We start from the raw sequence: 15,079 nt of genomic DNA, 5'->3' as shown, positions 1-15,079 counted from the left end.
AGTCTGACTTAATGGTCAAGTCTGATTATTGATAACATAAGCCGAAAAGTAACTTTTTCAAACTTTACTTAAATCAAACTTTTACCAAATTCCGCAAGATTCGAGAAAGAAGCCAAGATCTTTATAATGAGCAAATTCCTACAGTAACCGTTACTTTCACCTGTTATGTATATGGTCTCACATTCCTTTGTGCTAATGTACTAATATACAATATGGTTCCTCTAGACTTGCATTCTGTGAATGTGTAAAAGTCTATGTTGCGGAGTGAAGTTACTGTTAGTTTTTAATTGGTTGTAATTTATTAAATGCTTGCCAGCTAAATGTACTATAGGAATGAGTTTTTACATCTTTACTATGAAGCGCTCTGATAGCCTACGGGGTCATGGTCGTGCTATATTAAACACTGAATAAATAATTATGTCTGCTTGAGCCAGAATTGGCTTTAAACAAGCTCTGCAACTTAACACACATCCAGAGCTGAAATACTCATCATTATCTGGAGAGTTCACAATTCAGACTCAGAGGACAATGACTGGCCTCTCCTAGGTCCAGAGGCAAATGAGTTATCTGCTGACCACTTACCAGGGATTAGCTATCTGGGAGTGGACAGAACAGTTGAAGAACAAAGGGCAGCTTTAGCACTACCTCTTGATTTGGAGATGTTAGAGTGGGATTCTTCTATTCATTCCCAGGACCCTTCTATACTCTCCACAGTTACAGTGGGCGAGGGGGGCAGTGGTGACTAGTTTTGCCACCTATCACACGGCCAGATATGGAAGGACAGCTTTAGCGCTACCTCTTAACTTGGAGTTCCCAAACAGGGCTTATTCTTTTCATCCCCAAGACCCTCCTATACAATTAGGCTCCAGCCACGGTAAGAAAGAAAATGTTTTGACTCTGCCAGATGTTGGGAGGGGGGCTGCAAAGAAGCTGAAGACAAGCCTGTCCGGTGGGAGGTGGGTCCCACTGTGCTGAAACAGAGGCTCCTTTTATAAAGAGGAAGCGCACCAAAACAGATGGGAAAACTGCAAGAAAACTTAAATTCTACAGTCACCGTCTACAGGATAAAACTAGCACCTCTACTGCCACTTTAATCAGAACATTCCTCTACCTTGGAAACCTCCATCCGAAGAAGGCGGCCCAGCTAGGAGAAGACTCACACAAAAACCTTGAACCCTGCTGGCACACCGGAAAACTCTCTTTAAAGCGCAAGCGATTGGCCTCTTGTTCACCTGCTTCAAGGGCACAAAAAGCAGGACTCCCGACTCAAAGAGGGCCTATCTGGCTAAAAAGAAATAGACCCTGCTAAAGACCTTGTTTAATGGAGACCTGGGGTCCAGAAATGTTCTCTGGGGAGCTATTGTCTGATTAGAAGAAGCTTTCCCAGCCGCTGTCGACTAAGTCTGAAGGTAAAAACTTTGACCTGGACAACCTGCATGGTTTAATAGACCTCTGCTCCACTGAAGTCTGCTTGAAATAGTGCCTTAGTTTCAGGTCCACAACGAACTGTTGTCTTTCCCTAGTGCTTGACTTTTTCTAAGTGCTTTTTGCCTTAGAACTCCATATCTTTGGTTCCCTTTAACCAAAAACCATCTTTCATTCTCAAGTTTTATTACCTCTTTCTGAACCCAAATGAAGAGCCAGGCATATGCTGGCAGAGTACCCACATGTCTCTCGTGTTCCTTTCTCACGGAAACGTAGATATGTACATCTGTACCTTTTAGTTTGACACCTTGGTAGCACAGCTATATTACTAGCCATGCTTTGTAATCTTTTGCCCTGCTTCATTACTGTAAACACATTTTTTTTTACTTTACAGACACTTAAAACTGTACAAAAAATATTTTTCTTAATGTATTTGTGTTACGGTAAACATCATTGTGTTTCCGGTTATACAAGCATGCCAACATTCAAGCACTTTCTGATGTACATTTGTTTAATTCTTAAATGGATTGAACTGGACACAAGTTTGTGTTACTGAAGAAACAATGGTGTTAATAAGCACATTGCTACTGTACCATTGTATGATATTGGCCGAAACCACTGTGGCTTCATCAGAGCATCCATCTATGGTTGCCTACGGTCAAGCCTGAAGTTTTGGAAGCCTAAGCCAGGCATCCAGGACAAGTGTGGGTCAGATCCTGTCCTTTAACATCCTAGTGAGGTGCTCATCCTTAAACCACAGTGTTTTGGTTACCAGAACATGGAAGTGTGTTCCTAGATGCTGACCCAGCTCTACCTCTAAGTCTCTCAAGTGCTCCCATCTGCTCAAAGCTCTGCAGATAAATGCATTTATTAGAGGAAGGATGAGAAGACAGTGTGGGTCTACAGACACTACAGGAGGTGATGCAGGAGAAAAGGCAACCTCCTCCTTGAGATCTCTCCGTTTGGATGTAGTACATATATCACTGTACCTCCAAAGTCTGGCTTCATAACTGAAGATTTCTCTCACTGTCATCAGCCTATTTGCCTCCCCCCCTCACCAAGGCTCTCAGTATTGTCTGCTGAAGCAAAGTGTCTGCACTGCAAGGCAAACAACACTATTTCAGTTCATCCCAAAATACCCTCCAGAGTCCCATCTTTGCTCTCAACTCATGTGTTTTCAATTTTGTCTACCCCCTACATCGGCAACCCACCTCTTTCCCCATTACCCATGCTCCCAGCCTGTCTTTCCAGCCCTCTTCTATCACTTTTCACATGTTTAACTGTACCATACCCTCATGTTATTGTCGCTTTCTGTAGTCTTTAAGATTGAAGGAATTGCAATGCCTTTACAAATCATTAATAAGCAAGTCTTCACAAGGATACAGTAAAGCAAAGATACCCTAGTTTGTAAAGCAGTCAGTTATTGAGCCTCTTAACTAGGTCGGTTCGAGAGTATGCAATCAAAGAGGTAAAACTACTTCACTAAGACAAAAATGGATGCAAGACTTCAGTTGGGATAGGCAGGTCCTGTGTATGTTACACAGACGTGCCCAAATGTGTGTGGATCTAGTATCCTGACTTTTTGGCAGTTCAAGCTGGACTGTTTCTAATTTATCAGAACCAAAGTTGAATAACGTATGGCTGAGTCTAACCCAAAGTGGCATGGTGGCCTAAAAAACATTGGATTGGTATGGGGCCTGAATAATTGCCAGTGGCTGATATTACTTCAAGTTTTCCTTACATCACATTTTTGTATTTTTTATGGTGAGGACTAGGGAGACCGAGCTGCCTTTAAAAATTCCATGAATACTTTTTTTTTTAGCTTGGAGCTGCTGCTTAGTTATCCCTGAGCACTGCCATTTGATAGATAGAGGGTGAAAAGTGGGGTTGTAGTTTCTATTGTTCAAGATGAGGCACCCTCTAGGCCAGGCCTATATTTTATTGCGATCATTCATAATTTTTTGTGCCCGTGTTGTGGGTGCACCTGGTTGGAGACAGCCCCAGGGATACGTGCAGTAAAAAGCATCACTTAACTAAAGGATTATCTGGAGAGTAGTCTGAAAATAACACAAGAAAGGAAGTTACCCTGAAACGGTTCTGAAAGTTGAGACCGTGGACTCGCAACCCATCTAGAAAACGTGTATAAAACTGAAATTAAAACCAACCTACTTTATTTCAGCCTCAAGTTCTTCTAGATCAAGGAACAGAGTAATACACAGAGTACTCTAGGAGATGCTCTGTAACCAGGGCTGGTGTTTGCCTGACAGACAATCTACCAGAGGGGAAGGGACATCACTTGAGGCCACTACTTCCTGCTGGAGAAGCTAAGGCTCTGCCTGAAGAATCCTGGAAGTCTGCCTGCCTAATGAGAAAGGAGAGAGCATGACCCTACAGTAACTGCATGCACTGGCTGAAGTACGGTCTACTTGAATCTATAATCCTTTGTCCATGTAGGAGCCTGGAGAGGTGATTAATGACCAAGTACAGGATTTACTCTGTCTCTAACTGAGCTATTAGCACAACATCTTAGATCCAAAGAAAATGTTCTCCTGTTAGGGGACTTCAACTTTCATGCTGATATCCCTGAACATCCTGAAACCTTGTCCTTGTTTTCCGACCTTTCTCTTTTAGGATTCATGATACAGAACAATGGCTCTACCCACATAGGAGGTCATACTCTAGATTTGATCTTCTCCAACTGTCCCACAATACACTGCCATCCCCCGACCAGAGTAAACTGGTCAGACCATAGTGTGGTTGAATTCTCCCTGCCTGGTCTGGTTAAACCCACTAAACAACCCCCTGCCCCCCCCCCCCCCATATGGCGCAGACAATGGCATAAGGTCACTCTAGATGCGATTCAGGAAATATGCCCATCGCGGCAACAGATAATGTAGAGTCAGCTCTTTCCAAATATAACACAGCTCTCCTGGAAGCAGTCAATCTCCTAGCCCCGCTGAAATTGATGAAACAACACTCTACATCTAAGCAGGAAGTATGGTATACCGAACATCTTGGACTGGAAAAGCAAGGTTGCAGAAAGCTGGAAAAAATATGGAGAAAAACCCACACCGAAGAAAGTAAGAAGATCCACTCTGAAGCCATGTCTTCCTACTACAAAAACATCAGACTAGCTAGGAAAACCTGTGTGGCGTCACAGCTAGCAGAAGCAGGCAATTCCTCCAGAGAGTTATACAAGATCTTGCAGACCTTTGTGAAACCTTCGGCCTGTGAGAGTCCCGACGAATTCTCCCAAACCTTATGTAATGACATCTCCCTATTTTTTGAAAACAAAATAGAGGCTATCTATGAAAAAATTGTTAAGGCCAACAACTCTAAAAATACTGCTATCTGTACTCGGGCCCATTCTAACACACACAAGGGTACTCTGATGGCCTTCCCAGAAGCTAGCCAAAATGACATTTTGTCCTTGATAAGAAATATGAAAACAGGCTCCCCTTCTACCAGAGACCCAGTGTCCGAGTGAGGACGGGTGGGCTGTTGTCGGAGAGGATCAGGGTGCGCAGGGGCACCAGGCAAGGTTGCCCCCTGTCGCCCCTCCTCTTCTCTTTAGCCATTGAACCACTGGCGGCTCTGCTGCGGGACAGGGGGGCGGAATGGGGGATCCCATTGGCTGACGGAACACACACAGTCTCCCTCTATGCAGACGACCTGCTGCTTTATGTGCGAGACCTCACCGCGGTACCAGCCGAGCTATCGGACATCTTCCAGACCTTCGCGGAGGTCTCGGGCCTCAGGGTCAACTGGGCCAAGTCCGGAATTTACTCGTTCAGCCGAGACCAAGAGGAATGCGATGTGCACCTCGGAGGGACCCGGCTCGCTTGGTACCCGACCACGTTTAAATACCTGGGGCTGCACATCTATAGAGACCCACAGGACATACTGGAGGGCAACCTGGTGCGCGCTATTTCCTCCCTGCGAGCCCAGATGTCCTTCTGGAAAACTCTGCCGCTGAACGTGCCCAGCCGAATAGCTCTTTCCAAAATGATAGCGCTCCCTAGGCTACTCTATCACTTCGCGAATATCCCTACGTATGTCCCCGCACGGATATTCCGCGACCTGGAACCAATGCTTCGCGGCTTGATCTGGAACACGGGACGACCTCGAGTGGCGCTGGCTAAACTGTACTCCCCGACTGCAGAGGGAGGATTGGCTGTCCCCAACATGGAGCTGTATTACCTGGCTGCACAGCTCCAATGGGTGACGTACTGGCTCAGCGATACGCATCTAGACGATACGGCCACTGCGGACTACCAATGGACCCACCCCCAGGTTTGTGCCCTGTTTCACCCATTAACCATAGGACCCCGTCCTTTACCCTTGCATATGGCCGTGGCCCGCAAATGCTTTCTCCGGAGCCTGAAACTGACACAAAATGTCAGACCGTATGCTCCTGCCCTCCCCCTGCTGGGCACCCCCAGGAGGAGTGGGATGGTCACGCCGCGCAATTTGGACCACTGGGTCACAGCCGGAGTAGAGACCATGGGTGACCTGTATGCTGACTGGGCCCTGCTCCCATTTGCGGAACTATCGGAAACCACGGGACTGGCAATTCTTATTCCATGCGTCGGTACTGCGGGCATACACTGACTCCTGGGGAGACATCCAGGATGAGCCGCCGATACACCACCTGATCCAATATCTACATGTAATGGGCAGAGGCTCGCACATCACGCATTGGTTAGCGCAGGCGCTTCTCATCCACACGCAAAAACCCACACAGCAGATTAGGGCTAAATGGGCGGCGCACCGAGGGAGGGATTGGACAGATAAGGAGTGGAACCTAGTCCTAGCTAGTCCCGTGAACGTCCCCCGCAATTCCCGCTTCCGTGTCATTCAACTGTACATATTGCACCAGGCATACCTAACGCCAGATAGAATAAACAGATACTTCGCGATCGACACTGCCGTTTGTCCCAGATGTGACCTGCTGGGTGCAGATATCCTTCACATGCTTTGGCACTGCCCAACCCTGACTGCGTACTGGGGGGAGGTGACTTCACTCCTGAATCACAGCACGGGCCCGGGCCTGCCGGACACGTGGGAGGCGTGCATTCTCGGACTCTATAAAAGAACCAAACTGAACAAAACACAGGCACGGTTCTGGGATCTGGGCCTCATCACGGCCAAACGGCTGCTCACAAGGCATTGGAAACGGCGAGAACCGCCCACCCCGACACACTGGTTCACATCCTTTACTAACTGGGCCAGGGCGGAAGGCACGGCGCTACACCGGGAAGAAATAGCGGGTCTGAGGCAGTTACCGATCGCACAGCTCTGGGATGGCATCCTGGGGTCCCTGCAGGGGGAGGGCACTGTCAGGGGGCTCACGTAGAATAAGCGACACCGGAGGTGGGCCACAGAGGCTGCAGCCCTATTGCAGGAACCACCACCCGCAGCGCCGCCCCCCCCCCCCCCGGCACCGACATGGATCACCCAGCGCGCAGACCTCAGAACCGGCTCGACGCCCACGCGGGCGCCCACCAGCAGTCATTGCCCAGCAACACGCCCCCAGCGCAGAGCTGCTGACATCGCCCCCGCAAATACACTCCACCCCCCCCCCACCCTCTTCCCCGTTCATGTTCACATGTTTGTAATATCAGACCCCTGCTCACCGGCGGTGGCCTCTCCAACCCCCCATGATACGGTGGGTGGAAGCGGTCAACGGCGCTCCAGGCGGCGACTGCAGGCGTAGACGCCGCTTGATACACCGACAGCGAGGCTACTCCACCTGACAGCTACATGCTCCACTAACCAGGCCGGCGACCGGCGAAATACCATGGCCCTAAGGAGCTGTCCCACCTCAAGTCTAAGAGCACTTGCGCATGCACACCACTGACCCCCTGCTGTACTGTACCATCATCGCCACATACCACACTGGTCAGAGGTGACTCCTATCGACACCGTGCAAATGGGACAGACTTGATGTGGTGTAGCCACGATAGGAACATTGGGACATACCGATATGAACTGTTTTGTTTAGTTTGCTGAATTCATGGCTTAGTTCTAGAAAAACTGAAAAATAGGACGTCATTTATGGACCTATTCTTTTCTTGATTTAAGATAATGTGCCTATACCATCTATGACCTAATGTACCGGGGACACAAGGGGCGCAATGATACGCCCTCTTATGCAGGCTTGCACCCTCACGATTTACCGTTCCTTTGCAGCCGGCCCGCAGGGTTGTAGGCTTTGCTATATGTATTGCACCTTTGAACATTAATAAACTTCTTCAAAAAAAAAAAAAAAAAAAAAAAATGAAAACAGGCTCCCCTCTAGATCTCCTTCCAGCTAAAATAACTGCCTCATTGAGTAATCTACTCTGCCCAATGATACAAACCATCATGAATCTCTCTCTTAAAGAGGGACAAATACCACAAGACTGGAAAAAAGCAGTAGTAAATCAGATTCGGAAGAACTCGGCCATGCCATGGGCAGTAGTAAATCAGATTCGGAAGAACTCGGCCATGCCATGGACAGATCTTTCCAACCTCCGCCCCATCTCCCTACTGCCATTCTTGAGCAAATTGACCGAGAAACATGTGAACACTCCTGTGTACAATTTCGAGGCAATAGGGGGTCTGGACTATTCTCAATCTGGGTTCAGACCCAACTACAGCACCGAATCTGCGCTCCTCTCCGTGGCAGACAACATCAAGATGCCACAGGATAGAGGAGGCTCCATGATTCTGGTGGTGTTAGACCTGTCTGCAGCTTTTGACACTGTGTCACATGAGATTCTTCTCGGTCGTCTGCAGAGAGTGGGGATTGGAGGTGTGGCACTGTCCTGGCTAGAGAGTTTTCTCTCTGGCCGCTCACAAAGCGTCAGCTTGGGCTCCGATCGTTCCACCTCTAGGGAGCTCACTAAGGTGGTCCCACAGGGCTCATGCCTAAGCCCCACATTATTTAATGTATATGTGGCCCCCCTTGCTGACATTGTGAGACACATGGATTTACCCCAGTGTCGTATGCTAACACCCAGCTCTTGTTCCCCTTCCAGACTCTCACCCCTGCTACTAAGAATGCTTTTGCCGAAGGCATGAGAGCAGTGTCCAAATGGATGACCTCCAACTGCCTTCAGTGTAATGTTGGCAAGACCGAGGTGATGCTTTTTGGGAAAGCTAATCTGCAGGGATGTGGAATTCCTATAGCCCGACGCCCTGGACATATTGTTTGGGGTCAAGGGCAACAAGTTTTAATGTGTATTTTGTCCTTGGGACAAGTAGGCCCAACCCCCTGTAGCACAAACCCTTTGGTTGCCAGTTTGCAGTACCACATTATGGATCAGGGAAGGGCACTGTCTGCAGTTAAGGTCATATTTTTCTTCATATGTTGATGCTGTTCAAACTTGTATTTATGGTTCAATAATTGAAAACCTTTATTAATAGGGTGAGCGCTCTAAGTACATGTTGGAAGCTCTGACTGCACTACTGACAATGGTTCCAGTATAAAAATGTGTAGACACGTTTCCAGTATAAAAATGTGTAGACACGTTTTCCAAATTTAGCAATATTAACCTATATAAGACGCTCCCAGAATGCTGTCTGATTTGATGCAAATATTTGCAGAAGCCTGAAAGCAAGATTGATGATTCTTTGCTTTCAAAATAAAATGTTTGTAAAAAAATTAAAGCAGGAAAAAAAAACATTTTGCTAAACTACTGTCAAATTTTAGGTACCATTTCTTTGCAGCATCATTTAGTAACATGTTTATGCATGCTAGTATTTCCCAAAAATATTCATAAAGGAAAATCAGTGAAACCAGTTTCAATAGAATCATGGAAAACAAAAAGAAACAAGCATTGGCAAAGCCAGTAGGTCTGAAATTGGTGGTCAGCTTTTTAGTTTTGTCAATGTGTGACTAGTTTTGGCATGGTTTTTGTAAAACCTTATTGGTGTGGGAGCTGCCGGGACCTCACCATTATAGCAAACATTGGCAAAAGCAAAAATAGTTTTTAGTCTCAAAAAGCACACACTGCCACAGTAGTTACTGGCACTGAACAAAACTACTTCGTGTGCCGATATGCTCCTTGTGAAAGAGCAGAATGCTGTCAATCACATTGAAGCCAGCTGATACAGAGAGAGAGAGAGAACATTTTAATCAACGCAAAAGGTCATGGTCCATGCCAGACCAAATTAGGGGTCCAAATATTAAAGAAAGTCTCAAAAGTGCATCCATGGTATATGTCCTTGCATTAAATGCAGCATTATGGCTTTTGTGAATTCCCAAGAATTTACATAAGCAGGACAAGATATAGTACTCCTAAAAATATTTGTGAACTGAATTTTAGCATGAGCAAGTATGCATGTGTAGATTTGCTCATGCGAAAATCTGAGTTTGCAAGTTCACTTTCCCTCCAACCACTTTTTTTTCCCCAACTACGGAAGAAGGTTTATGTCTGCCATTGTCAGGGGTAAATTTCCAACATTTCACAGTATGTAAAAAGGAGACTGGAGAAGAGTTGATGAAAACCCTTAAAACATGCAAGTTAGTAGGTTTGCACAGACTCAAAAGGGCATTCCAACCCTGGAACTATTGCTTACCACTGCCTTCAGCCCCAATATCTAGATCTGCAGAAATGTGGCAACAAGGGGATTGCAAGTATTCAATCATTACTATGCTATGAGCCCTGGCAGAATCCGAGAGGCTATATCCGAACTCCTATATAATGAGATTGCTGTCATACTTTGTCACCGCTCTACATGGCACCAAAGGGACAAGTGGATTTTGTTACAGGACAAGTAGATTTATGAAGCAACCTGCCCCATGGACAAGTGGATATTTTATTAAATTCCACACCCCTGTAATCTCCTCTGGTCACCAGGCTGGTGGCCCTTGGACTTAGGACCTGTCCCATGCACAAAGCAATCTGTGAAGAATCTGGGAGTTCGATTAGATCAGGGACTAGTTCTAAAAGAACATGTGAACTTGGTGACTGGATCATGTTTTCGGACAATTGGTCTTCTAAGAAGAGTATTTCCTTTTCTATCAGACGTCTATAGAAAGACCCTTGTCCAGGCCCTTGTGATAAGTCGGTTAGATTATTGCAACGGTCTTCTCATCTCCGCCAATGAAAACGTGCTTAACCGACTGCAAGTGGCCCAAAACACAGCGTCCAGGCTAGTCCTTAATGTTCCATCAAGAACTCAGTCTAGGCCCCTTTTGGAAGAGCTTCACTGGCTGCCCATACGCCAGCACATTAAGTTTAAGATATGTTGCATCATACACAAAAGCCTCTTTGGCACAGGCCCGAAATAACTGGCCCAGAAATTTCAGTTTCATAAACCGGAACGCCCTCTGCGTTCCAGCAGCCAACTTCTATTAAAAGTTCCCCCTATTAGGATGGCTAGGCAGGGTGGCTGAGCCCTTTCATACATAGGGCCCACCCTCTGGAATAAACTAGTATGAGGCAAAATCCCAATCTTCTTCCCTTCAGAAAAATACTGAAGACACACTTGTTTTTAGAAGCATAGTCCAGTTGGCACCTCTGTAATGGCTCGGATTCTGACATTATTGGCGAACCAAGCGCTGAAATACCCCTTCAGGGGTCGAGTCCTGCTCTATATAAGCAAATAAATAAATAAATAAATTAGTGAGGGGACACACAATGTGATGTGACTAATTTGTTCCTTACTCTTTCTGCCGTGGATCGTGCATGACATGGCTCATTCGGTCCGTCCCGAGGGCACCCATAGCGCTTTCCTGCATGAAAGAAAGAAACAATCAGTTACTGTCTCATGGCTGCAGGTTTCATAACTTCAAGGGTCCCCACCTCTCTAGGAGGACCCCCGCTAAGCTATATTTCATCCCAGCAAGGTTTCAAATTTACTCAGCTCACCTTGCTGCTCTGAAAGACAATCTCAAGGAGTAACTATTTACGCTCTCTTCCTCTTATCTACAAGGGCAGGTCCAACTATCAGAAGATCTACTGTACCATTCAAGCTTCTCAGAAGGAGCCAAGCCACCACCTCTCCCACATCTTTGGCTAAGCACTGCCAAAGGCGCAGCCCTAGCCAGAACTCAGGAGGAGCCCACACCTCCATCTCCAGGCAAGAACCACAAATAGTATTTCTTACTATAGGAGACACCAGCCACCTTATACCATACTTCGAAATAAAACCCCATAACCACATGGTACTTTACCTCTAAGATAAATGTCACAACCCATTAACTGTCTCGAAATCAACAGGGAGGGAGAAAGAAGTTATGATTCATTCGGCTTCCAGGCCATGTAGGATATAATCAATGGAGAATGAATTACATGCCCTGTGTATTACCAGGGTCAGTGTTCCGTATGGTCTTAAAAAAACCCTCATTCACGGATTTACCGGTTGTGCGGTATATCTTGATTCTCCGCAGCAGTGGTCACGTGAATCGCATAATCATTGGGTCTTAGTTATGCTTTCCTCCACCTTGAGGAGGACCAACTGGTATTGACAGTAGTGATTGGAGAAAGTGAAGGTGAAGTGCAGTGAAGCTAAAAATGCCTACATCTATCGAACTAGTGTTTATTCTGTCGTACACGGGCAAAGGTTAAAAATGACGTGGTGGTGCGATGCTAGAAGAGTTACTGTTCTAGCGCGCCTATATGCGAGTGGTCGACATGTTACAGCCCGTCTTTGCCCAGTCGGGTCTATGCGCTTTCTTCAGCACCCAGAAATGCGTTGTTGAATTGACAGTATGTGCTGGGGTAAGTAGTGCACTTACCCTTCCTAAGTCAACATATTCGGTCACTTATGTGTTGTAGATGTGACGGTCTACACTTTAAAATGGGGGGAATTTGTCTCCATCGGGGGACGAGCGGCTTGACTCACTTTTTTTCAGTTTCAGGAACAACTTGTTCTGTCGCCGTCTGCCGTGCCCAGGAGAATCAAGATATACCACACAAACGGTTAATCCGTGAATGAGTTTTTTTTTTTTTAAGACAAAGCGGAACCCTGACCCTGGTAATACACAGGACAAGTGATTAATTCTCCACTGATTATATACAACCCATTAACCACCAGAAGAAACCGTCTATCACACCACATAACATGAAGAAAAGTAACAGTTACAATTTTGTAGAAATGAACGACCTGCTGTTAATTATAGAATTATTTTTCTAGAACAGAGGCATTCTCCTTTTATCTGCTATATTTTGGAGGACTTCCCCAATGCAACAGGGCAAGCCAGAACTTTCGGAAAGTAAGTACAGTTGTAAAAACACATGGCATGCTCTCAAAGATCATAATTTCTCATTCATAAGAAAAATACCTCAACGACATTACCCCCGAACTCCTCCGCGCCTTAGAAATTACCCCACAACCATTACACCACCAGACAAAATGAGTCCCAATTTCATAAAATTATCGAAGGCAAGCCTCCAGCTACCGAACATAAAAACAGGCAAAAATCTGAGCAGAGTCCCCCAATTGTCTCCAACAACAAGCAGCAACCTACTGCAGTTCAGAGCCACCAGTCACAACAAGCATTTACAATGCAATGGTCTCGGCATCATTAAAGGTAGAGCTATTGGCATTGCTCATGACATTTCTTTTTTTTCTTTAAATCATAAATAAATGGCATTGTCATTTACATTGCCAATACACAGCACTCTGCACTCAACAGCACACAGCACTCACTACTCTGCACTCAACAGCACACAGCACTCACTACTCTGCACTCAACAGCACACAGCACTCACTACTCTGCACTCAACAGCACACAGCACTCACTACTCTGCACTCAGCACACAGCACTCACTACTCTGCACTCAACAGCACACAGCACTCACTACACAGCACTCACTACACAGCACTCACTACACAGCACTCACTACACAGCACTCACTACACAGCACTCACTACACAGCACTCACTACACAGCACTCACCACACAGCACTCACCACACAGCACTCACCACACAGCACTCACCACACTGCACTCACCACACTGCACTCACCACACTGCACTCACCACTCTGCACTCACCACTCTGCACTCACTACTCTGCACTCACTACTCTGCACTCACTACTCTGCACTCACTACTCTGCACTCACTACTCTGCACTCACTACTCTGCACTCACTACTCTGCACTCACTACTCTGCACTCACTACTCTGCACTCACTACTCTGCACTCACTGTGATAGAATTGTTGGAGAAGTAAAAGGGTGGCTGGATGGACTGCATGAAAGGGTGGGAGGAAGAACGTAAGAATGGATGTGTTGAAGGATTGATGGATGAGTGAAGCGGCAGATGGACAGATAGATGACTGATGGATAGAATGAATGGGTGGATGGATGGACTGAGTGAAAGGGTGGATGATTGAAAGTATCGATGGATGGATGATTAAAAGGATTAGTGTAAAGATAGATGAGTGAAAGAATGGCTGTAAGAATGGATATGAGAGAGTCGATGGATGAATGAAAGGGAGGATGTATGGCTGAAAGGCGGGATTTATTGACAAGTGAAAGAATGGATGGGTGAATGGAAGGATGGGTGAATGAGTGAAAGGGTGTTCGGAGGAATGGAAGAGTGAAAGGATGGAAGGCTGGGTGAAGGGTGGATGGATGAATGAGTGAAAGAACCAGGCAGCCCACACACACCCTCCATAGGCCACCTGAAGCGATCTAGAACCAGGCAGCACACAGGCTCCCACCCACCTGAAGCGATCCAGAAACAAGCTGACCCCCGCCCCCAAAGGCCAGCTGAAGCGATCTAGAAATAGGCAGGCCACAGGCCCCCGCCCACCTGAAGCGATCTAGAACCAGGCTGTCACAGACCCCCACTTCCACCCTTGCCTATCCTTACTTATCCTCTTCTCCTTGTCTTGGCGCCACGAAGGTACCTGCTCATGGTTTTTGGCGCTTAATAATCCACTCACATAAATAAGTCCACATTTTCGATCTCGCCATTTTTATGTTTAGAAAAAACACTAATTCACAGCAACAACGTCATCCCCGTTAAGAAAGTGTCTCAAACCCCTTGTTTTGTGCGGTAACAGCCGTCTGCCGAGCCATATTACAGCCAACAAACCTTCCACGAATTATCAGGTAACTGGGTACAAGCTAGACCGCCCTGTGTACTCTGGGGACTGATGGGGTCAGAGGTCATCTGAAGGGCGTTGGGGGTTCGTTGTTGGCACAGAAGGGCAGAGCAGGCATCCACAGAAGCTAAGAGAGAGCTGCCCTATTCCAAAATATCAGCCCCCCCCACACACACTTTTCTGCAACAAAAGCAGTAAAATGAAGATATTGCCATCAGTCCGCATGCCAGGCTGTACCCGAGGGCATCGTCTGTGACCTTGTACCGTCCTGGTATCCCCTGCACGGCCTCTGGGGGTGTGCAGGGCGTCTGGGAGGCAGTGAAAGCGGCGTGTAAACAGAGGCCCCGCCGTCTGACCCTGAACCCCAGACCCTGGAGGGGCTTCAGCGGCAGAGTTTGAGGGCGATAAACCCGCTCTGAAATCCCAGCGCCCAGACTTGTGATAGTGGGCGTACGACTTTGTCACTACTGCATATCAGATCTAGCTCGGCTCGTGCGCCAAGAAGTGGACAGAATCCTCGAAGCGAGGACTCCAGGGCCGGACAGACGAGGTGGTACGAAGGAGGCCCGTTCCAAGCAGGGGCAATGCCAGTGTGTCCGGCGCCC

At 46.9% G+C, this 15,079-nt stretch overlaps 1 protein-coding gene across 4 annotated transcripts in view; it reads right to left on the bottom strand.

Moving 5' to 3' along the window:
• The window catches only part of GPATCH2L (G-patch domain containing 2 like), a 297,460-nt gene that overhangs the window by 84,554 nt on the left and 197,827 nt on the right, over positions 1 to 15,079 (bottom strand). For all 4 annotated transcript variants that reach the window (XM_078659937.1, XM_078659938.1, XM_078659940.1 and 1 more), the window contains exon 6: positions 11,082 to 11,149. In XM_078659937.1, coding sequence (XP_078516063.1) covers positions 11,082 to 11,149 — 68 coding nt within the window. The remainder of the gene's footprint in view (positions 1 to 11,081; positions 11,150 to 15,079) is intronic.

This window comes from Lissotriton helveticus, chromosome 9, assembly GCF_964261635.1.
Source record: "Lissotriton helveticus chromosome 9, aLisHel1.1, whole genome shotgun sequence".
NCBI classification, from domain to species: domain Eukaryota; kingdom Metazoa; phylum Chordata; class Amphibia; order Caudata; family Salamandridae; genus Lissotriton; species Lissotriton helveticus.
The sequence above is the reverse complement of the archived record's forward strand: the minus strand, read 5'-3'. Positions and strand labels throughout refer to the sequence as shown.